The sequence below is a fragment of the Arabidopsis lyrata genome (assembly GCF_000004255.2).
Source record: "Arabidopsis lyrata subsp. lyrata unplaced genomic scaffold ARALYscaffold_5, whole genome shotgun sequence".
Lineage (NCBI taxonomy): Eukaryota > Viridiplantae > Streptophyta > Magnoliopsida > Brassicales > Brassicaceae > Arabidopsis > Arabidopsis lyrata.
This window is the reverse complement of record NW_003302551.1, coordinates 13,767,237-13,791,651: the sequence shown is the minus strand read 5'-3', so window position 1 is coordinate 13,791,651 and position 24,415 is coordinate 13,767,237. Positions and strand designations below refer to the sequence as shown.

General features: G+C 34.3%; 4 protein-coding genes across 4 annotated transcripts; 2 read left to right on the top strand and 2 right to left on the bottom strand.

Moving 5' to 3' along the window:
• The first annotated feature begins 335 nt into the window (after positions 1 to 335).
• On the top strand, positions 336 to 4,264 carry LOC9311969. Its single transcript, XM_002877563.2, is given in 6 exon segments — positions 336 to 376; positions 378 to 565; positions 2,633 to 2,895; positions 3,024 to 3,235; positions 3,372 to 3,636; positions 3,803 to 4,264. Coding segments are annotated over 6 exon segments (1,281 nt in total). The 5' UTR covers positions 336 to 350; the 3' UTR covers positions 4,130 to 4,264.
• A 651-nt stretch (positions 4,265 to 4,915) lies between these two features.
• On the bottom strand, positions 4,916 to 7,909 carry LOC9311968. The gene is made up of 4 exons (XM_021024699.1): positions 7,664 to 7,909; positions 7,210 to 7,321; positions 7,008 to 7,108; positions 4,916 to 6,924 (listed from the first exon to the last, which is right to left on the bottom strand). Exons 2-4 carry the CDS (start codon positions 7,319 to 7,321, stop codon positions 5,128 to 5,130), a joined length of 2,010 nt encoding a protein of 669 aa, XP_020880358.1. The 5' UTR covers positions 7,664 to 7,909; the 3' UTR covers positions 4,916 to 5,127.
• A 516-nt stretch (positions 7,910 to 8,425) lies between these two features.
• LOC9313677 (probable Ufm1-specific protease) lies at positions 8,426 to 12,616 on the bottom strand. Its single transcript, XM_021024700.1, has 13 exons — positions 12,375 to 12,616; positions 11,773 to 12,129; positions 11,415 to 11,683; positions 11,229 to 11,316; positions 10,949 to 11,124; positions 10,654 to 10,744; positions 10,290 to 10,412; positions 10,145 to 10,192; positions 9,984 to 10,060; positions 9,612 to 9,700; positions 9,417 to 9,528; positions 9,122 to 9,224; positions 8,426 to 8,848 (listed from the first exon to the last, which is right to left on the bottom strand). Exons 1-13 carry the CDS (start codon positions 12,547 to 12,549, stop codon positions 8,619 to 8,621), a joined length of 1,938 nt encoding a protein of 645 aa, XP_020880359.1. The 5' UTR covers positions 12,550 to 12,616; the 3' UTR covers positions 8,426 to 8,618.
• An 8,717-nt stretch (positions 12,617 to 21,333) lies between these two features.
• Positions 21,334 to 23,895, top strand: LOC9311967 (BTB/POZ and TAZ domain-containing protein 2). Its single transcript, XM_021024711.1, has 5 exons — positions 21,334 to 21,756; positions 21,833 to 21,975; positions 22,176 to 22,479; positions 22,763 to 23,100; positions 23,477 to 23,895. Exons 1-5 carry the CDS (start codon positions 21,598 to 21,600, stop codon positions 23,634 to 23,636), a joined length of 1,104 nt encoding a protein of 367 aa, XP_020880370.1. The 5' UTR covers positions 21,334 to 21,597; the 3' UTR covers positions 23,637 to 23,895.
• Positions 23,896 to 24,415: the final 520 nt, after the last annotated feature.

Sequence of the window (24,415 nt, the reverse complement as noted above, 5' to 3'; positions counted from 1 at the left end):
GAAAACGACTTATATTATAAAATAAATTTTTTTATCTAAAACGCCTTATATTATGAAACGGAGGGAGTATATTTTTATTATTTTTTTGTTAGTTTAATAATGTTAATTCTACTTTTCTCTTCCTTGATCTCGAATAAAAGTAATAATAATGTTCTTAGGAAACATTAATTTTTATGGAACGAGATAAAAAATCCAAACATGAGGAGCAGAGGGAGGAATTATTAATCTCGTCATGGGAATTGGAAAGTCACCTACGTACACACACGTATCTTTACTGCTGCCAATGATAAATTTCTAATATTTTTAAAACAAAAAGAAATTAAAACCAGTGGGGTTAAATCATTAATTTCATGTTTATATATAAGGACAAAAAATCAAAAGAAAATAGCTCTCAAAAAAAGATATTGCCACTGCCTCACCAAATTTTCCTCCGGAAAGAGAGTGAGAAAATTTTCCAAGAGAAAGAGAGAGAGAATGGCTGGAGAAGAAAGAGAGAGGGAGAAGAAATCTGCAGCTTCTGGAAGAACTCACACCAGAAACAACACTCAACAAATTTCTTCTTCTGGTAATTAAAATCTGAGTTTTGAATTTTTCATCTAATAATCTTGTTCACTTATGCTATAACATCTGAGACTCTCTCTTACTCTTTTGATAAGCTAGTGAGTTTTTGTTCATTTAATATTTTAATCCAAATTGAACCAAACCAATCGGTTAGTTTTGATCGGGCCAAATGCTATTGTGATTAAAAAAAAAAAACAAAAAAAAAACTGTAATTGATTGTACAAATGTAAACAGATTCTCTTCGGTTTCGATTCAGATATTTTAGTTCAGTTTCAATTCATTAAAGTTGAAACGGTTTCTTGGTGACACCAACTTAAATTTTAAAGCATGTGTTGTCCTCTATGCATTTTTTAAAGTTAATAGGGATGTCAAAAAGAAATAGTACTGATGTGAAAAAAAAAAAAAAAAGTAGTAAATAATACTTTTTGGTTAAAAGTTAAAACTAGAATAATCTGTTACCCGTTATTTTTTAATATAGTTTTCACAGAATTATTTGGCTTTTGTCTTTCAATAATCGCATGTTCTGAAATTATTTTTGTAATCATAAAACTAAATTACACACAAAATTCTCGTAAGATTACAAAATGTTCTTAAAAGACTTGCTTCTTTGATTATGGGGTAATATTAGTAGATATCCAAATTGGACACATAAATTAAGAAAGTAGCATAGAGAAAATTTTCAACAGTATGGACCTACCTTGTCTGAGGATGTGAAATAACAAAACCATCCTCCGTTTGTTTTGAGATCTACAATAGGCGACATAGTTTCGTGGTATTTTTTAAAATTGCACGTAAGATCTAAATTTCACATGTTACAGTAAAACCTCTATAAATTAATAATGTTGGGACCATGAAATTTTATTAGTTTAGAGAGGTATTATTTTATCGATAAATTAATAATTATTAATTTATAGAGAGATTTTACTAATTTTATAATTTTTTTAAAAATTTCTATCTAAAAATAATTTTTTTCTTTATAAGCAATATATTTTTTAAACCAATTACAAGTACAAAAGTAATTATTAAGTTTAAAAATCAACACAAACTTTTTTCGAATAAGAGAGTCATATTTTATTAAATATCTTACATATAATATTTTAAATATATATCATAGTAATTCATATATGAAATTTATAAATTTATATCATATATATATATAAAGTTAAATATACATATATGTATTGATAAGTTTATACAATTATTAATTTATGATATAGATAGGACCATATATTAACATGGGATTTTTAAAAAATTTATTATCTTATTAATTTATCGATTTATGTCATATTTTACACTGGTCCCAACTCGGGACCGGAAGAATTTATTAATTTAGAGAGGTTATTAATTTATAGAGTATTAATTTATAGAGGTTTTACTGTATATTTAACTAAAAGACATGCTATTTAAAAAAACGTAATGAATTTTTAAGAAAAAACATTGTTACGTAGTGTTTTTTTTTTTAAAACATTGTTACGGAAAAATTAAACTTGAATAGAATCTTTTTATAAAGAAATAACATGTGATCTTAATAAAAACCGTGAACTACTAGAAAATAAGAATCTTTTTTTAAAGAAATCACATGTGATCATAACAAAAAACGTGCATTACTACAAAATAACATGATAGAGAAAGATATTAAACTGAATAGAGTGTTTTTTCAAAGAAATAACATGTGATCTTAATAAAAACCGTGAATTACTATAAAATAAAAATCTTTTTTTAGAGAAATCACATGTGATCATAATAAAAAACGTGTATTACTACAAAATAACATTTTTTTTTTGTAAGCACTACAAAATAACATGATAGAAAAAAATATTAAACTGAATAGAGTGTTTTTAAAAAAAATAACATGTGCTCTTTATAAATAACGTATAATACCGGAAAATAATATGATAAAAAAAGATATATTATTCTATCACATGTAATTCGAGAAAAAAACATATTATAAAGGGTATGTATGTAATTACACATGCTTTCCAATATTATACAGTTACTGTAGCTCATGAATATTTTCTTAATTATCTTCAAAAAATTTGGCTATTTTGTACATATTCTCTTGATTATGAAGGTTATCTGAAAACGATTCTCCTGGTAACGTTCGTCGGAGTTTTAGCATGGATTTATCAAACTATCCAACCACCACCGGCCAAACTCGTCGGCTCTCCCGGCGGAGCCACCGTGACATCACCGAGGATCAAATTGAGAGACGGAAGACATCTGGCGTACAACGAATTCGGAATCCCTAGAGACGAAGCCAAGTTCAAGATCATATACATCCACGGCTTCGATTCTTGTATGCGAGACTCGCATTTCGCCAATTTCTTATCGCCGGTAAGTTTTCCGGCCAGATCTCTCATCACCCATTTGTTCAATGATCGATAGCATGTAGGAAAAAGGTCAAAGTTTGTGTCTTTGGTGAAGCTAGTGAGTAAAAAAGATGTCTTTTTGAACAAATTTAGGCTCTTGTGGAGGAATTGAGGATACACATTGTGTCTTTTGATCGTCCTGGTTATGGAGAGAGTGATCCTAACCTGAATGGGTCACCAAAAAGCATAGCATTGGATATAGAAGAGCTTGCTGATGGGTTAGGACTAGGACCTAAGTTCTATCTCTTTGGTCTCTCCATGGGTGGTGAAATTACATGGGCATGCCTTAACTACATTCCTCACAGGTACTTCAGAAGAGTCTGTCTTTGTTTGTTTTCGAAATGTTTTCCATGTATCGAAAAAGATTTCAACTTTGATCTTGAAACATTAGCTAAGATGTGTTGTGAAGTTTGGTTTTTTGGTTATGGACTTTGTTAATAGGATAGCAGGAGCTGGGCTTGTTGCTCCGGCGATTAACTACTGGTGGAGAAACTTACCGGGAGACATAACAAGAGAAGCTTTCTCTCTTATGCATCCTGCAGATCAATGGTCACTTCGAGTAGCTCATTATGCTCCTTGGCTTACATATTGGTGGAACACTCAGAAATGGTTCCCGGTCTCCAATGTGATTGCGGGTAATCCCATTATTTTCTCCCGGCAGGACATGGAGATTTTGTCTAAGCTCGGATTCGTCAATCCAAATCAGGTACAAGCACATCTATAGACGTTCGGTTTGATTTGTTTTGATTTTTGGTTTCTTTTCAAAAATTTGTGCCATATGGTTCAGTTTCCACCATATCATAAGTTTTATACCTCTGCAATTAGAAGATGATTTGGAATCAAATGCTGTGTATATTCTTTTTTTTTTTCAGGCATACATAAGACAACAAGGTGAATACGTAAGCCTACACCGAGATTTGAATGTTGGATTTTCAAGCTGGGAATTCGATCCGATAGACCTTCAAGATCCATTCCCGAACAACAATGGCTCAGTTCACCTATGGAACGGGGATGAGGATAAGTTTGTGCCAGTAAAGCTCCAACGTTATATCGCTTCAAAGCTACCATGGATTCGTTACCATGAAATATCTGGATCAGGACATTTGTTACCATTTGTGGAAGGTATGACTGATAAGATCATCAAGTCACTTTTGGTTGGGGAAGAAAATGTAAGTGAGAGTAGAGAAGCCTCTGTTTAAGTTAATGTGGTTTTTAAGGATAATTAGTTGCTTGGACTATTTTCGCTAAATTTCAGACATTATATGCTTGGAAGGCCTATAAACTAATTATGATCAACGATCAAATAAAACTGAAGCCTCAGAGGTAAAACCAAATCGAAACCCATCTTGAATTATGTATGAGAGCAAGATGTTAATATAAGTGTACTAATGTCTCAAATGAAAGGTCTTTCGATATGCAACAAGTGGAGGTAGTAGTTTTCTCGTACAAGCTATCTATTGATCTGAAAGTCGCATAGAGAACAATGATAGGAAGGACCAAACAAGAAAGCTCCACAAAAAGCACACTTACCACTTCCCCTATAGTCGATTAAGCGTAGCGGATGCTCGAGTTAGGAAGGGTAACTGATCTCTGCTAATGACTCGTCACATTTGTGATACCAAATATGGTTACAAACTTACAATCAGAGTCATTGCAACGGTAGCCACCATAGATGGAAGAGATTTTCTTGCAACCGTGACAACGACCATTTATAAACCTTGATGAATGGTATAATGGATGCTTGTAAATCAGTAAATCTACTGATCTCTCTCCATTGTGCTTTTTTGATTCAGATCTCTTTCTTTCTTTTTTTGTCAACCCTTGTTTATTATTTTCATGTGTTTGGTGTTCTTGAGATGCTCAATATCTGTGCCTGAATAAAGAAATGATAAGCTACATCATAACGCCATCGAATCGAATATAATGTTCAATTATTTGAATAATAAATGGATTAAATTTATTTTGATTGAAAGATTTGCAAAACATTATTAGTAACCTATTGTAAGAATAATCATTGCTGGGAAAGTTTCAGAGAACATATATACATGTGAGTAAAAGAATAACTAAAAGAGACTTTTGTAAAAAAGTACATGGAATGATCTTTCGTCAGAAACCAGTAAAGATCAGTACAAAGAACAAATTGAAGAACACCCAAAACAAACCAACTCCATATTTCTATATATGTAGAGATTCAGAATCAGTCAAGAATCTGTAGAACACCAAAATCGCGGTGTAGCCAACCGTTCTCTTCAGCGTCCGCAACATATGAGTTAAATTTCTCTTTCGCGTTTGGAATATCCAACGATAAGTCATCAAGACTCTCTTTGGTTCGACCAAACCCTTTTGTCATTTGGTTAGTAGTAATGATCCCTTCAGCAAAACACTCCTGCAAGAGATTGAGCATCCGATCGTTCTTCTTCTCCATTGCCATTACCAAAGCTTTCTTAACCACCTCGTGGTTAAAAAACGGCATCCCTAGATCGTGTATGCATCGACAAGCCTCTGATATTACTCCTCCTGATTCGTATTCTTCTAGAAGTTTCCAGATCTTGTCTTTAGCGTCTTCCACCGCCCAGCCAGTTCCGCCACCCCAGCTTCTCAGGAGTCTTTCTCCTGCGTGTCGAGCGGATATCAGTGACCGAGCTGAGCGGATGGTTTCGCAACCGGTTGATTTTGGCGGTAAGCTGTTTGAGATCTCGTCGAGATTAAGCGGAGCCAAGACATCATCGATCACAGCTCTAGCTAGAAACAAAGCAAGCTCGTCCGATGCTTCTAAGATATCTAATGCTGTGTCATCTGCAGATTCGAGGAGCATGATGAATCCGTTTATGAAATCTTTTGTTGAGAACATCTCCATGTGAAGAGCAGAGAGAAGAACAGAAACCATTTCTTTCTCCTTGTTCTTCCTATCCATAGCAAGAGTGATGAGTTTCTTCAAGAATACCGGGTTATATTCGGGTGATCCTATATCTACAAGACTGCGGATTACCTCGGGAATGTCATCAGAAAGGAAATACTCCTGAACTATAGTTACCACATCTTTCTTGTAAGATCTGAGTTTTTCGTCTTCAATTGGTAAGCCTCCATTTTGATCAGAACGTTCTTTAAATGTATCTTCGTCGAGCCAACCTTCGGTTATAGCCTTGGGAACTATTGATTCAAACAGAGTTTTAGCAGATGGGATGTCAAGAGAAAGGTCATCAAGACTCTCTGCTATTCGGGAGAACCCTTTCGCCATTTGACTCGAACTGATGAGACCTTCTTCTGAAGCTTCTTTCAACAGTTTTAGTATCAGCGGCTCAGATGTTCTAGACTCCATCACTAGAACCAAACCTCTCTTCACAACCTCGTGATGGAAAAACGGGACACCTAACTCCCTGATGCATCTACAAGCCTCACGAGTGTCACCATTCTCTACATATTCCTTCAAAATGTCGGATATCTTTCTCTTTGTTTCTTCTACCGTAATGTGAGTACTCCCACCCCATTTTTTCTCCACTAGCTCTGCGTGGTGAGGAGCAGAGAGATAGCTCTTTTCTGCAGTTAAGATAGCCTGAAACCCTTCAGAGGAATCCGGTAGAGTCTTCTTTGCTCTAGCTAGAAAAACCGGGGGAAGAATTTCATCGACGATGGCCCGAGCAATAAACAAAGCAAGGACATTAACAGCATCAGGTATGTCCAAAGCAAGATCACCAATGGACTCAAGCAGTCTAATAAACCCAACCCTGATTTGATCAGGTGAAACAACATCAGCGTACAACCGCGAGAGTAACACCGAAGCCTTCTCCTTCTCCTTATCGCCCCTGTCCATGGCCATCGAAACAAGCCTCTTGACAAAATAAGGATGGTATTCACTCAAACCAAGATCCATAAGGTCAGAAGCAGCCACTTCCCCATCCCCAGAGCTAAAGTATTCTTCGATGATGGAAACTACTTCTCTTTTGTAATCATCCAAAGGGTCTAACACCGGCGAACCAACAAGTGCATAAGGTTCCTGTTTAATTCAAATACAAAATCATCAAAAAGAGTACACAGATTAAAAGAAAGTAGCACAACATGATTAAACCGACTAAATACCTCTCCAGTATCACAATTAGGATCTTTCTCATCTATACAAGAAGAGTCTTCTTCTATGTCAAGAACCTTTCCCCAAGTTCCTTTCCCAAAAGCAGTACCATCTGTTGAAACGGTGGAAAATGAATCCAATAAACATATAAGCTTCAAGTTTAAAAAGCAAGAAGAAGTATAAATTTACTAAGAAATTGAATAAAGTATTAACCTTTCTTTACAGCAAAAGGAGGAGGAGACTTTGGAGATGACGTCAGATTCTGATTTGCTAATTCCAGTTTCTTCTGTTGTCCATTCGTGAAAAACCACTCCCTCGATGCCATCTAAACACGTTCAAGATTTATGAATGATTAAAAAAACAAATCCCAAAACAACAATTTAAGAGCAAAGCAGACCACTGATTATAGATTTCACAGAGTGGAACCAATTGGCTTCATAACATTAAGTAAACAGAAACAAATACAAAACCAGCTAAAAAAATCAGGAGACTAAAAAAGTTGATCACTTTTTAGGTTTACACATGCCTAGTCTTTTACCTTGTCAACACGAAACAACTCTTCTAAGATACAAACACTGGCTCAAGAGCTCTTTACGAGTGTATTTAACGATATTATCAAATAAATCAACATATAAAACCTAAATCCAGTAAATAGAATAATACATACCAGCGATTAATTCGAAACGAATCCAAACCAAATCGTGTGAATTGGAAATCTTCTGTACTTGGCTCGGATCTCAAGCCAAGACAGGAAGAAGAAGCGATAAGAGCTCCACTACCGATACTAAAACTCCGAACGTAGTAAAAAGAATATCACCACCACACCAGAGTCTTAGAAGATTCAATGTCGCCGATTTCCAAGCTCGACGGGACTATAAATACTTGATGAGAATCGGCGATTTACAAAATTGGAAAAAGGAAAAGAAAAAAAAGTTAAGGGAAGGTACACGTCATCAAAGAAAGTTTTTTAAATTGTGGAGAAGCCATTAAATATATCTTTAATTCGAAATCAAACCTATACTTTTGATTGGTTCATTTAGGTCCAAATTACTTTTACTGGTTGACGTGTTTTGAAATATCTTCTTATAGAAATTCAATCCACTAAATCAGTTATATTTTTTTTTCCAAATTTAATAGCCATCAGAATAAGATTTCTCTTAGAAGAAAGAACCCAATTAGAATTTATACGGAACATACAAAATATTAGGCTAAATGTGGGGTGTTTTATGTAGTTTTGAAAGTTTTGGTAATTATCTATTTCTATTTATTCTATTCCACGTGCTCCACACTCCCGCACGTAATCGTTCCTATCGATGCTTTTTTCCATAATACTTTTATCCAAAAGAATTTTAGAAATTTACCAAAACTACCCCTCAATGCCATGCAATGAGAATTAATTAATAAATTGGATGTTGCCAAACGATTCATCTAACACCGAATCTAATTGCCGATTAAGTAATTGGATATTTGTACATACAAAAACCCGATAAAAGAAACAAAAATTAAACTGGAATTAAAATTTCTTTAAAACTCCATTTTTGCACTATCAGGGGAGACCAGAGTAAAACTGTGGTAAGACCAAAAAAAGAAGTAATTGTTGGTATGTATAATAATAATGATAATTAAACCATGTTGGGACGCTGAGGAAGAAGAAGATTGTAAAACTTGTTGTGCAAGAAAAAGCTCTTTCCTTTGCTATCAACAGCTTTTTTCCACCCACACCATCCACCATTGACGATCTTCTTGTGATCTTCACTTCCTGTATAATGCGGGTCCAGGATCAGGAACGCGCAATCTCCACTTCCTTCATCGTAATCTACTCCCAAAAGTGTGTATGCAAGAACCCCACCTCCTGCAAAAAACCAATTTCCATCACAGTTTGTGATGTCAGAACAGAGGTTCTAATACTGAAGGTGTTCACTGGTTTGGAACTTATCGGACTCATCTTAAAGGTTTTAACTCACATTGAATACTAGTCAAGTGATCCTTTAAATATAGGGTTTATGCTTCACTTATGCTCTCAATTACAGACTATCTAGGCTATTCACACCAGTGCTTTTGTTTTCATTCCCAATAGGATAAGCTTGTGTAAGGTTAAGTATCAGAGTGATTTGGCTTGACTTACCAATCATTATTGGAGTTCCTTGGTTCTCAAAGTGCATAGCTAACTCACGGCATTTCTCTGGGAGCTCCGATCCGGATCTGAAGTTCATTATTTTGCAACTTACCTGTAAAATTAAGACCTTTAGAGTTCTTTTTTTAATGTCGATAACATATGCTGGAATGCAGGGTTTCCATTATAATAGTATCTGAAAGATTTAGAGTTTTACATCGTGAAATTCTATGATCAGATTCTTGTCTTGAGATGATTGAGATATAAAAATATAATTAAACAAGGAAGCTTAGAGTAGAGGACTTACACCAAGAAGTTTATCCAGCACAAAACTCAATTCTATGGCACCAATCCACTCGCGAGATCCTATAAACGAAGGATCCTTGTCACCTATTTCCACAAGTGTCTGTTGTATTTCCCTGAGAATCCAAAAAGTATTACTTGACAGACCGAGAGATGGAAGAGGATCCCTGAGTTTCATTCATGAGAAAGTCTTTCATACCTATGTGAAGGAACAGCAACGGATGTATAGTGCTGAAGTCTGAACCACGAGATGATAGTTTGCAGTGATCGGTAAGCACAGCCCCATCCCTGGCACAACAAAAGAAAAATCATAGCAGAAGTAGAGTCACTATTTCCAACTTTCTACAATGAGATAGCAAAACATGAAGCGCAATCAAATGTCATGCCAGTATTTAGTAAAGAACTCTGATTTCCTGTGAAAGGACTGCAAACGATTCCAGTTACATAACACAAAGCGAGTGGTCCCTATTTTCTGCTTTAGTTTTGTTTCACTTCCCAGATCATCAGATAGTATCAGGTTTTTGAATTGACACAGTATTTTGAAGCCTTGAAGGAATGAGAAATGATATACCGAGTCATCAAAGCTATCCTGGAGATAATGATAATACTCATAAGAACCTTGGATAATTGATGCCACACCCTCCGCGACTGCATTAAAAATGCATAATTAATAGAATGAATAGCTAGAACAAAGAATGATCGACAAAAACAAAAGGCATACGTAGTGCTAACCTCCACTGCTAGGGATTCCAATATGCACATCTTTGAGCAAGAAGGAACCTGGCAGTGCCCAGGTAACTTATCAATTAGAGTCATTGCAGATATTGAGATACAATGGGAAAATGAAAAAAAAAAAACACTAGGCAGATCTATGTACCCCTTTTCTTTATGTTACCCCTCGAATCATCATTCACAGACAAATCCAAGGCATTAGCAGTTCTTAGGAGTGGACGATCCAGTGGCAAACCCAGCCTTAAGTGTAGAGATTTTCTAACATCGACTGCAAAGAAAGTCAAAAGCAAGAACAATATTTCATATATCATAAATCAGACGGCAATAAAAGTTTTAGAGGATCAAAATTTGTGTGAAAGTGCTAGTTCAAAAGCACAGCAGAATGCTAAGCTGATATCTAAGGCATTCCTATAGATTCATTCAACTCTACTCGAAGAAAGGAATATGTATCGTTTCAATCTTAGCATGACTCTACCTAGTCCTCTTTTAAAGGTAAATACAATAGTTACCTTGCTTCATTTCAGTCTCCCCATAGTTAAGCTCGTATATAGTCGTTATTGGATGTAATACTCCAGGTGGACTGAAGTGATATATACGTAACTGTAAGAAAAAAGCGATTCTTGAAATAATCAGGAAAACTATGGATAATGCAAAGAGGGATATAGTTGCTTTAGAAGACTTATAAACATCTCGTCTCACTGCCTATGGTGGCACAACCTGATCCAACAAAATGGTACTATGGGATATATACAGTACTTCGGAAAAATTCTGTTAAAAAACTAAAAGAAGAAAATGTAGCCCTACCTGAGGATGTACCATCAAGAGGTAAGGTAAGATGATCTTCTTCAGTGAATATAGCTGATCAACCAAAGCAGGGATAACTAAATTTGAGGCCGCGTGCATAAGTGGAAGATCCTTGGGTGCATAAACAAGTACATCAAGATTCAAATCAACAACAATGAGCCTTGCTTCTTCCATAGCTGTGAGAATAGTTACAATTTAAGATATAAGAACACAGCACATGTAATACTCTAAGTGCCTTGAACACATTCTTAATAAAACAATCTATATTTGAATTGATTACCTGGAAAATATTCTGCAACAGGGGTACCAGAGGTCGGAGATTTTTCAGATCTATTAAGCAGAACAGATATGTGGATTTTATCTGCATTCTAAGAAGAAGAAATATTAGGAGAGGAGAAACAACAAGAAGGCCAGGTGGTAGCGACATGGACATCGATATCAAGTTTAAAACTCTTGGTTTACTTACCTCAGCTGAATTAACTGCTGCAGCAGTTTTGCTGTTCAGAAAGAAATGGGAACATGACAACATTTTAGTGTCAGATACTTGGTCAGCAGAAGGAAGACGGTTAATGTTTGATGCATCAGCGCCAAAACCCAAATCTTTACCACGGAGGACGGCTGGCTTTGGAACATCTCCAGAAGCTTTCTTTAAGGTCTCGGCTATGTATACAACATATGGTTCTTTAAACTGAGTAATAACTGCATCAATTGCATCTGAAAACTTCTCCTTCGAATCTGAAAAAAGGATACCACTAAACTTGAGAAAAAAAGAACACATGCAACCAAAAACTGAAGACATATATAACAGAAACTTAAAATCATACCAGAGGGCGAGCTTGCGGGGAAATAGAATGGCAACTTGATCGGAAGCTCACAATGAAGCAAGCAACCGTTCTCCCATAAATATTTCCCAGACTTATCCTCATACACAACGGAACCAACAGGCTCTAGCTTTGTTGTGTTTTCACTTTTAGAGATAAAAAAATGAATGGTACCAGTTCCTGCATCGCAACTAGCCCCAACTATCTTTTCATCATCTAACTCTCCACCTTCAGATAAATGCTTTCGCAATCTACGAGCAGCTCGAACCGCCTCAAATGCGGTTTTCTCAGCATCAGAATCCCCAACAATCAGACCTCCAATAACTTCAAAACCTTTTGGTAACAACTTCCGGAGATCATCTGCATACAAATCCCAAAAGAGCTATCTTTGTGAACAATCAATGGCCTAATAAGAACCATTAAAGACAAGTTTAAAGATGGCTACTTGGTTTTTCCTTAATTCCTCACTCTATAACAACAGTTACAAAACAATTGACCCATGAATAAAAACTTAAACTTTCGTAATCGAGAACATGAATCATGCAATTGAACATTCTGATTCCATTAATCGGCATAATCTAAGTGTAGAAACGGCTTCTCTTTACCAGATTCTTGCTGGAAATCAGGAGAGTGATGGATACATCGGAAAGTGGAGACGACGGTGAAAGGCGGGAAAAATGGGGAACCAATGAGCCATTGAAGAGTTCCAGGTTGGTTCCCTGAGAGAAGCAGCTTTTGGCAAAGGACTCGTACGGTCGCTGTCTCGCTCGAAGGAACCATCTTGGATCCGAAACCAAACAGCCAAAATCAGTTTTTTTTTTTACACTTTCCGTTCGATGACTTCTCTCTCTTGTCGTGAGACTTATTCGTAGGCCTGGGATTTCGGTTAACCGTTCGGTTATCGGTTGGGTGCATTCGGTTTCGGTTTTTTTGGTTTCAAAATTTAGTATCCATTCGGATATTTAAAAATTTCGGTTCGGTTTCGGTTCGGTTCCGGTTCTTTCGGTTTTAAAATTTAGTATCCATTCGGTTATTTTGTTTAGGATATTTCGGTTATTTTTGAGTATTTTCAGATATTTTTAGATATATTTTCGGTTATCCGAAACATTTCGGTTCGGTATCGATTCGGTTACGGTTATTTCGGTTATAGAATTTAGTATCCGTTCGGTTATTTTCAAATTTTCGGTTAGATTCGGTTCGGTTTTTTTACTTCGGTTTCGGTTCGGTACATTCGGTTCGGTTTATTTGCCCAGGTCTACTTATTTGACCCATGTGACGACCATTATATGGGCCTAGCCCAATATAGAGTCGTATAAGCCCATTTAAGTGGTCTATTATCCTTCTTTAAATGATGCCTAACTGGACTAAAACCCAACTCAATCCAATTAACGGTATTAACCTAATCCGAGCCGAATTTCTTTTGGGTTACAATTTACAAATGGTTGTACAAACATAGTTCCATTCATTCTCTGTGTTTTTCTTTTTTACTTTCAAGATGTATGATGATTTATCAACCGAGAATATCTGGACATTATTCTCTACTGTGTATGGTTTCACAACCCAAATTGGTAGCATTTCGACATTCGTATGATTATCCTATATTTGACACACGCAATAACAATAATCTCCCTTAAAAATTTGAAGAATCAATTCCGAGCATCTAACTTGTCCTTTAGACAGAATTCATTAAAATAAATTTTGAAAATGTTTAAAAATCTTTTATTTCTTTATTCATTTGAATTCTTTTAAGTCTTTCATTGAGTCAAAATCGAGTTATGTACTCGACCTAATTTGCTCTCTTCTCTCTCCTCTCTTTTCTGAAAACCAACTCAGCCGCCGCTTGTGTACAACCAACGTCCGGTGGCTTCTTTAGCTCCGGCGTTGTGCCTCTTTAGTGTAATTTGTTGTTTTTTGTTATTCCTTTTGTTTATGTGTTGGTGGAGATGAATTTTTCGAGTGATTGGGATCTCTTGTCGAGATCGGAGATGGTGTTTCTCTCGTGGCAAATCTGTTGATGTTCTTGACTCCTCAATGGCACGGCTCGATCGTTTCTCTCCACCAATTTCGTCTGGCCTGTTACTCATCTGGTGGGTTTCTTCTTTGCGATGGGTTAATGCTTGTTCGTTAGGAGGAGGGAGAAGTTTTTGTCCTTAATCCGGCTTCCATGTTCGAGGTTCGCGACTGCTTTCCCCCTGGTGGGTTTTGGAGTCGTTTCCGGTTTGGTTTGGCTGCTCAATTGCTTCTCTTGTGAGGCTCGGTGGTGACTCCGGTCAGTTCATGGTGCGAGATGGATGTGATTTCAGATCTGGTTCTTTCACCTTCTCGGGTATGTTACTCTGGTTGGCGGATTCTTCTCCTGATTGTTTATGAATTTTAGGAGTCTTCTTTTTGCGGGATCTTTGTCTGTTCTGTGGTTGGATCTTGTTTGAGTGAAGTTTCGGTCCTGGCCATTGTTTCTCTGCCTTGGTGTTGTGTTTCGTATCTCTTCCACTTGAGATTATCGCTTTCTCGGGGTTGGTTTGGAACGTTTAATACTACTCAAAGCTCTATCAATTCTTTCAGCAGAGAGAGGAGCTATTCAATGGGTTTTGATTCGGTTCCTCTCCACAAGACAAATAAGGCATTTGTGCGTCGATCCCTTAGCTTCAAGTTCAGTCATTTTCCTTTGAGATTCTTGTGATTCCTAGTTATTTCACTCATTGGAGGTTTATGGGTTCGTTTTTAAGTTTTCGCTTATGGTCTTGTATTTGGTTGTTTGTTAGCTTCTCTTTTTTGGGCTCTTGTCTTCGGGATATCACTATTTTCCGCCGACTTATCTTATCGGGGATATTAATTCTTTCTGCCGATCGTTGTATCCTTCGAAGGTTGAATGTTAATATTCAGACGAAAAAAAAGTCTTTCATTGAGTACTAGCTTCCTCCTTAGATATATAATACAACCAATTGAATTGTTTGACGCAATCATCTGTAACTGTGTCTGCTATTTTATGAAAGACTAAAAAGGAAGAATGATTTGTACTAAAGGAAGACCGATCAAACCATTGGTTTGTATAATTTTAATTTTACTTTTTTTGTTGAGAGTTTTATTGGTTGGTGCATTTACGGCTACATTGTTTAATTGAGAGATTAGTTTGGACAGGTCCCACCATTGGGTAGACCCAACAAACAGGCATTTTAAACATCAAAATATATACTCTTTCTGTTCCTTGAAGTTTGATGTTCTAGTGTTTTGAGTTTGTTCCACAAAGATTGATTTTCTAGATTTTATTTTTTAATTAATTGATTTTAATAAATCGTAGATTTCAAGACGTAATGATTAACTGTTTCAGATTACTATTGGTTCATAGTTTATTAAAAAATATTTAATATAAGTAAATAATTAAACAATGATTGTTTTTTAAGAAATGTGAAATCTCTAGAAAATCAATCTTCTAGGAACAGAGGGAGTAGTTTTGAGGGCATCAAAATTTGTAAAATTACTTGTAGTGCATTCGCTAAAATTTATTTTGTAACTCTTTAGACCTTCAGTTTAAATCTCCAAGTGGTAATTTAGTGTGTTTTTTGTTTTATATTTTTGGGTCGGTTCTGTTTAATGTGAAACAGGAGTCGTATGATTTATTATTATAAATTTAATGTAAAATGGAAGGTGTAGTTGACTATACATCGATATTTTTGTACTAAATCACTAGATTTTAACCCGCGGTACACCGCGAGATGATTTAATTTTAAAGTTAGTATAAAAATATTTTGTAAATTGTATCTCCTTATAACATATTTATTTATATTATAGTTTACAATTGTTATTAAGTAACGGTATATCACGAGTCCATGAAACAATTATTAATAAACTGAGGATTTAACATATATTAAAACGGTATATAAATATTGATTCAAATTCGTCCGCCATATAAATCCTTTCCGAAATATAACCCGTTCCGTAATTTCTTAACTCGTCCCGTGATTTGTTTTTATTTTAAAATTTAATGATTATTTATTATATATAAAAATTTATAAATCATATCATTCTCTAAGACATTTATATTTTAATAAACTGAAGATTTAATATGTATTAAAACGTCATATTAATGATATTTTAAAATTTTAAAATATTGTTATTAAGTAACATTATACCACGGGACAATTTTTGGTATTATACAATCTTTTCTAAATGAGACTCATTTAATATGTCTAATATTGGTGGTATTAAAAAAAAAAATTAATCCGTATTGAAGCGACATATTAATGATATTTAAGCTTTTTATTATTGTTGATTCAAAAACTCGTTCCGCCAAAAAAGCTCATTTATTTTATTAATGTTGATCTTATTTATGATATGATTCTGAATCATTGTCTAAATATTTTAATCGATGTAGAACGTTGAACAAACATTTTCGTCAATTGGATAATATATGTCCGTTTTAAAATTTCGAATCACAGTATATATGCAGAAAAAAAATTGATTTTTTATTTTATTTTATGTATTATATGATGATTCAAAACAGTTAAAAACAAATCAAACAAAGATGATAGAAGAATCATAATTCTAAATTTTCTAAATATCTAAATTATTAAATATGGAATATCTGCTGTATGAGTTGGGTTAAATATAATCCGATCCAACAATTTTTTTTGGTGAAGGAATTTAAAAAACGGGTCGGATATCCGATTAACCCAGAAGCATTTTTATCCACCCGTCACCAAAGTGTTGCGAAAATACTAGTATAGATTTGTATTAATCATAGTTTTAAGATAAATATGAATAATATATGCATGATAATTTTTAGCTTCATAAAAAAAAACGTTCTAAAATACATGATAATCATTTATTTTGTGTGTCCATAGCAAAATAAAGAATGTTATCTCATCAGCCAGTAAAATCTAGGTAAAAAGAAGCCTAGTGTTGTTAGTATTTTATATTACGATCATGAGTAAAGAAATTATTCAGATAATCGAAATTGCCTATGTTATGTGGGCGTCACTTACTCCGTAGACCAAGGGAGAAAAAGTCAACAGCCAACCAGATAGGATTTGATCAGGAATAAAGTTTGATGTTAGCTAGATTTGGTCAAAATTTAAGAGTGTAAGACTCAATTTCGAATTCTCGACTATGCAACCTTAGTTTGAATAGAATAATAATCCATGTATACAAATACATTTTTAAAACCCAAGAATTTGGACATTTTAGACCAAAATAGACCATAACAGCATTAGTTTTAAAGTTTTTCATTTTTTGGTATTTCTTTCATTTATTTACCCGACTCGAATTTAGATTATAGAACTTTTTCTTCTTCTAAACAAATGAATGCCATCACTCTGTTTAACTCAGTATATCGATTTTACAATTCTATTATGAATTCAATATTCTAATCTACATGTTTCAAAATCAAATGTTTCATTTGTTACCAAATCTAAAAAACGATTCATGCATCAATCAGTTCAATAACATATAGATCAATTTGTTTAACTAATAAACAATAGTGGTCATTATCAATTACCTGGACATTTATGTGTTTGTCTACTGTTGCAATCAGCTGTTCTTGAATTGCATGCTGAAGTAGATCAACCGTGTTTAGATTCCTCGCTGATCTTCTTCTTCACAACTCATTGAAATCGACAATTTCATTACCGAGAATTTTATTCAAATCTGCAATCAGCTATTGCATAATTTGTTGTTTCTTAAATCGATTCAATCATCAATAAGCTCATGAACTTAATTAATCAATTTCTGTAACTTATAAACAACAATTTCGGATTGAACTTTACCTTTCATCACCACTCCGACGTGCTTCAATTACTCGAAATATATGAACGGATTGGGCAAGAAATTCAATCTGCGTAGTCTTTGAGGTCGAATTTGAATCCGAAAATTTGTGTAGAATTCGACATTAGTTTTCTCGGATTAACTGTCGGAAATTTCTGGTTTGCGATCTGTTATTTTTTTTTATTATTTTTTTTTTAAATAAACAAACTAGGCCAAATAAACCCAAAAAAATAGCCCACTAAACAAACCAGAGCCAATACAACAATTTCTTTTTTATATCTAATTATCAATTACTACTTTACTTAAATAAATTGTTAATCTTATAAAACAAAATACAAATCTAATGCAACTAAATATATTTAATTATAAAATAATATATACTACATCATTTTATTACCAATTCATGTCTTCAACCAAATTAAAATTCATGTAGTGTTAATCAATATAAATTAAATTAACCAACTATTATAAGGAAAATATACCAAAAATAAATTAATATAGTATTATTTACTTCTACAATTAAAATTTACAATTATCGTCAAATAACTACTACACAATATAATGTCAAAATAGTAATAAACATAAAACTATATGATTAATTCCCTTTTATACTAAATTATTACACTATGTTATTTCTTACATGTTTCAAATTAAATGAACAATATATTTCAAAAAAAAAAATAATAAAACCCGTGCTGTATAGCACGGGTCATGATCTAGTACATTTTTAAAACCCAAGAATTTGGACATTTTAGACCAAAACTGATATCCACAATCATCATAAAATTGTTCTTCCACATCAAAGCTGCTATTTGGTGATAAAACAAGTGAAAGCAAATCATGATAACTAGCAAATATATTTTTGCATGAAAAATATTTGATGATATTGGCTTTAAATATTTTAATGCAAATTGGTAAATAATATCACAATTGAACCAAACATATTTCTTTGATCAACTTACTATTGCAAATAAAAAAAATATAAAAAAAAATAAAAATAAAAAACTTACTATTGCAATCTAATGACATGTTGATACATCGTATATTAGTATGTTACCGTTAGAAATTTTGCTATTAGCAATACATAGATCTTCTTATCATCAATAACCCACTTCTATGTCCCACAAATTAAATAACTAACAACTAGTATATGTTATCGTGCGGTGTGTAAAATATTTTCTTTGGATTTTGTATACGAGTAAACCCTAAAGCAATCGATCTAGTTAAATTACAATATAATTAGTTAAAATCTCCAAGAAACCACTTTTGTTGTTTAATCTCCCAACTAGTGAATAATATAATTAAGGTCGAATCCCATGAAAATAAATTTTGCATGATAGAAGAAATCGATTAACGTCAAATATAAAGGAACGAACATATTGTATATTTATATCTCTCATAAGGACGAGTGAGTCCAAATGAGACCTTTTGCTTCTTCACATATCATGCGGACGGATTATCAATTGATTAGTATAATGAAGATGGGTTTTAGATAAAGTAATCAACCAATAATATGGGAAATGGACATCTCCGACCAACGACCTTTTTTTTTTTTAATCAAATCTATTTATGGGACGGACCGACCACTATTTTTTTTTTGCGGAAACTTATCAACAAACTTTGAATTTTTTAGCTCTTTTGTTTTATAATGAGCCTTTTTATTTTTTGACATCAAAATATTCAGGTGTTATAATGAGCCATTTGTGAATACTTATGTGAATGATGAAATACATCAACATGACTAACATCACAATATGTCAAGAGTTACAGGTCACAACACTAATTCTTTATATGATTTGTAGTCGAAATATGCAAAAGAAAATTGGAAAACCATGAATTTTAAAACTAATTAATGTTTATAATTAAACAATTTAAAAAAAAAATTATGAGTGAATTGGCCTAGGACGTGAGATCAAAACGCCAACTCCAAATCCAACCAAGACAATTCCAATGTTCATTTCTCCTCGTGGCGTTATTTGAATGGATTAAAATCATTGCACGAAACCTAATTTTCTGACACATCAGCATTTATGCGGCGAACTTACTCCCCAAATCTAACGTAACAATCGGCTGCTTATACATTATACAATTTTTGTTTTTGATTCCTAAATTTCTTAGTTCTGTTTTTTCGCCAAATTTATAATTGTTTATTTGTAATCAATAACCATTTTGTGGTTCATTATAAACGTTGGGTCCATAATGTTTCGTGCATATTAATTAAATCAAGAATACTCATTATTCAAAAACAAAAAAATATAGGTCATTTACCTAAAAACAGGATTTTCTTTGAAGAAAATACTATAAATGGTAGGTTTCTCTACCAAAATAAAACAAAAACACTACTATTTGATCGTTTATAGTCCTACCTAGATTGTTTGAAATTTCATTAAATACTTTTCTTCAAAAATACCATGAAATATATGTGATTGCTAAAGTTAATTAAAGAATTATATATGTGATTATAAAGAAAATGTTCGAAAATGTTCGATAGTTAGATATCCAAAAGGGATAAGAACGTTCGATTTAAAAATCATGCATGTTTTCATTTATCATTCGGAAAATATTTTAATCGAACACAAAATCCGTTGACACACAGATTGTGTCACACAATGGATAAACAAGAGGATCACAAGTGGGCTATACAAGAAGGCTTATATGATTGGATGAGAACAAATTGCCACGAGGGATGAGGAGAGGAGAGGTGGCTCTTGGGAAGAGGCAAAGGTCGGTTTATTGCAATAACCGGCTTTTCTAGATTTTAATAAACGTAGCCCTTTGACGCAAAGCCAAATTTTGGTCCCGTTTATTTCACTTTCCACATAGGATTGATAAGAAAACATAAATCTGCCTACATGGAACAAAAGGTCGTCTTGTATTTTGGGATCACAAACAAAAGCAACCTTATAATAGTCACTTTTTTCAGGAACGTAATTATACAAATATGTTTTCATCTTATATTCATAATGCTGGGAATATATAATACGGACAGTGGTGCACCGTTGGTCCAACTCAATACACGAATCAAATAGAACATTATCTATGTTAGATTCTTATGTTACACCAAGTCGGTGTAAGCTGTTGAAACTAAATACATACTTGAGCTTGTTAGTGGGCAGTGCGCGACTATTAATTAGAAAACGCTTGAGGCATTGTTTAGCTAAGTTCTCTAATTCATTTTAATTACGTTCTGGTGTATATCTTTTTTTGTCTTCCTGGTGGAGATTTAATAGTCGGCGATGTGGCAGACAACTGTTTCAGCGGCAGCTCCTCAGTCCTCTCGTCCTCTTATCGTTTATCGAGTTAGATAGGCTAGATACCATAGAAAGAAACACATGCGAGTTTTCTTTTCGTGACAGTCATCAGTTAACATGAAATTATGGAACAAGTAGAACCTAATCACTAAAAAAAAAGAAAGTTGAACACTTGAACCTAGTCCTCTTATCAATAACTTTCATTGTCTTACAGTTTTTTTTTTTTTTTTTTTTTTTTTTTTTTTTTTTTTTTTTTTATAAGTGCATTGTCTTAAAGTTCATGGTTGCATTTGCATACTAACTTTATCGCAAGATTTCATGATCTCCACGGACCCAAAAAAAAAAAAAAAACTTGCGAAGAGTTTACCAAAACTCCAACTACTTAAAAATTTCAGATATTTGTCACTAGTCAAATTAAATACTAGAGTAGGAGATTTCGTTCGACTATAATATTCTTAATTCGTTATTGATGATACATGGAAGATAAATTCTCCTGTTCGTTATAAAGTATTGTATAAAGAGTGATCCAGCTTCATCTCTTTATCCAAAAGTGCTATTTCCGTCACAAAACAATACCAAATAAAGAAAAAAAAAAGAGTGATAATCTAAGTGAAAACAGATCACGAGCGTGTGAGATAAGAATAGAGAGACGCAAATAAAAGATATTTGCGAAACGCCACGTAAGCAATCAAAAGGTTACGGTGGGACCCACCTCTCTAATGTCTATATAACCAGAAATGTACCAAAGCCTTTCTTCTTCAAACGACCAAACCTACACATATCTCGCTCTTCTTCTTCTTCTTCTCTGCAAAATTTAATGGAAGCTGTTCTTGTCGCGATGTCCGTACCCGCCACAACGGAAGATGACGGATTTTCGTTAATCACCGATAAACTTTCATATAACCTAACGACAACGTCGGACGTTGAGATCGTTACCTCCAGTAACCGTCGGATTCCGGCACACTCCGGCGTTCTGGTAAGTTATTATTTTTTCTGGTTTTAGGTTAAAAAAATTTCCGGTTTGGTTTAGCCGAAATTTGTGGATAATGCAGGCTTCAGCTTCACCGGTACTAATGAACATCATGAAGAAACCGGTGAGACGTTACAGAGGATGTGGATCTAAAAGAGTCATCAAGATTCTTGGCGTTCCATGCGACGCCGTTTCGGTTTTGATCAAATTCCTCTACTCTTCTAGGTTGGTTTGGTTCGGTTCTTCTTCTTCTTGAATTTCAATTGTAGAAAAATCAAACCGATCATTTTTTCCGGTACTGCACACAATTTTTCCGGTTTTTTTATACACGGATTTGAAACTCTTTTTTTTTTGTTGGCTAATTTATTGGGGAAACAATAGCTGTCAGGAAATGACCAAAATGCCCTTTTGCGTCTCTGTTTTAGTTTGACGGAGGATGAGATGGAGAGACACGGAATCCATCTTTTGGCGTTGTCTCATGTCTACATGGTCACGCAGCTCAAGCAACGGTGCTCAAAAGGCGTTGTACAGCGGCTAACGACGGAGAACGTAGTCGACGTTCTCCAGCTAGCTCGGCTTTGTGATGCACCTGATGTTTGCCTTCGATCTATGCGCCTGATACATTTGAAGTTTAAGACTGTTGAGCAGACTGAAGGATGGAAGTTTATTCAGGAGCATGATCCTTTCCTCGAGCTCGACATTCTCCAGTTCATCGATGACGCCGAATCGGTAAACTTTTTATATGTTTTGAAAACACAAAATCTCTGTTTTTCTTATTACCATTTGGTTTCTATAATATCATACAAAAATTAAAACAATTTTTTTTATCCAGTTTGTTTGGTGTTAGTTAAAAGATAATTAATTAAAAAGATCTGTTAATTTAGTTTGGTATGTTGCACAAAGTTTAGAGTATTAATGAACTCATGTTTGATTAGATTTGGTTTATCTACCTAATTAACCCCAAAACATTTGGTCATTTTCTGATTATTGTGTTGGTTGTAATTTAATGCAGAGGAAGAAAAGAAGACGACGACATAGAAAGGAGCAGGATCTTTACATGCAGCTAAGCGAAGCAATGGAGTGTATAGAGCACATATGCACACAAGGTTGTACATTGGTCGGTCCATCAAACGTAGTAGACAACAACAAGTCAATGATTGCAGAAAAGTCAAAGCCTTGTAAGGCGTTTTCCACCTGTTATGGTCTTCAGCTTTTGATACGTCACTTTGCCGTATGCAAGAGGAGGAATAACGATAAGGGTTGTCTTCGTTGCAAGCGGATGCTTCAACTCTTTAGACTCCATTCTTTGATTTGTGATCAACCCGATTCTTGTCGCGTCCCTCTTTGCAGGTATGTCCCAACGTTTTGTTAGAAATCACACATTTGAAATGAGAAGGATTTGAAGTTAATATATAAAAGATACGGGCGAATCCCTTCACTCTTAATTAGTATTAAATTTGAAGTTAATATGATTTTTAAAGTATGTTTATGAATAAAAACCAACATTTTGTTGATAGTGAAAAAGTTTTTCATTTTTGGTAAGAGACAAGGTTTGTTTAGCTTTTTGTTGACACTTTTGTGTTGACCCGCCTTTAGAAATGTTTGCAAATTGTTCTGAGAATTGATGATGGGTCGTAATCCGACGGCTGCAAATCTTTGGCTCTTTTTGAAATTTTGTAGATATTTAGAATCTCATGTGTCATATTCAACTTTTTTTTGGGAGCAGGCAATTTAAGAAAAGGGGAGAACAAGACAAGAAAATGGGTGAAGACACCAAGTGGAAGCTTCTGGTGACAAGGGTTGTGTCTGCAAAAGCTATGTCTTCGTTGTGTCAGTCGAAGAAGAACAAACGTGAAGAAGCACATGAGCAGGAAGGAGCTTGTTGAGTTTGTAGATAATAATGAAGATTAAGCAAGAAGCTTTCTTATAATCGTATTTGTTAATTCGATTCTTTTTGTAGTATAATAGTATTTGTTAGTTCGATTCTTTCTTAGAGGGTTTAGTTTGTATAGGAGTAAACCCTTTTAAATTGGCTGTGTGTATGTAGATCACATTTAAATTAATTGTTTGTTCATTTTATCTCAAAATGTCAGCATGTAATACAAAATAAATCATTGCTCTCTAAGTAAAGGGATGGTTACAACTCACAAGAGGTGTTTTTAACGTAATTGATGACTATCTTTGGCGAAAATGTTGAAATTTAAATATTCAATCCGTTGTTTCGAGATTGCAAAAAGGTTGAATTCAACGAGTATTACAAAAAAAAATCTAAAGTGTTTAGCTTGATTACATTGCTTCTCAAATCTGCTCGATAATATTTATAAGATATTAAGAACATAAACCAATGATCGACCATAAAACATCTTCACGATGTTTTGGTAAAACCTAATTTATGCTTTGGTGTGACTTCGTTGTTTGGTGGGTCGTTTTACCCTTCTAGGCTTATGAGCATCTAGGCCATTTTGCAAGTGAATTAAACTTATGTTGTGTATCGACGTTGTATCTCCGGGACGTAACGAACGTGAACTTGGATAGAGATTGAATCGCGCACGAGAGCACTTTCCTTAAAGAGTATTTCGACCCTTCTCAAGCCTTGGGTTACACGAAATCCCTTCTAGGATAAGACAATCAAAGTTCTCTCTTGTTCTAGGCTAAGACACAAGAG

Bases quoted from the DNA above. Each gene is read 5' to 3' on its own strand.
- LOC9311968 (XM_021024699.1), bottom strand. From the start codon at position 7,321: ATGGCATCGAGGGAGTGGTTTTTCACGAATGGACAACAGAAGAAACTG. The intron at 7,109-7,209 runs GTTAATACTTTA...CCGTTTCAACAG, and splicing joins TCCTTTTGCTGTAAAGAAAG to ATGGTACTGCTTTTGGGAAA. The intron at 6,925-7,007 runs GTATTTAGTCGG...TGAATTAAACAG, and splicing joins CTAATTGTGATACTGGAGAG to GAACCTTATGCACTTGTTGG.
- LOC9313677 (XM_021024700.1), bottom strand. From the start codon at position 12,549: ATGGTTCCTTCGAGCGAGACAGCGACCGTACGAGTCCTTTGCCAAAAG. The intron at 10,745-10,948 runs GTAGGGCTACAT...TTTTTCTTACAG, and splicing joins TCTTGATGGTACATCCTCAG to TTACGTATATATCACTTCAG. The intron at 10,193-10,289 runs GTACATAGATCT...GGGCACTGCCAG, and splicing joins GGGTAACATAAAGAAAAGGG to GTTCCTTCTTGCTCAAAGAT.
- LOC9311967 (XM_021024711.1), top strand. From the start codon at position 21,598: ATGGAAGCTGTTCTTGTCGCGATGTCCGTACCCGCCACAACGGAAGAT. The intron at 21,757-21,832 runs GTAAGTTATTAT...TGGATAATGCAG, and splicing joins CGGCACACTCCGGCGTTCTG to GCTTCAGCTTCACCGGTACT. The intron at 21,976-22,175 runs GTTGGTTTGGTT...TCTCTGTTTTAG, and splicing joins AAATTCCTCTACTCTTCTAG to TTTGACGGAGGATGAGATGG.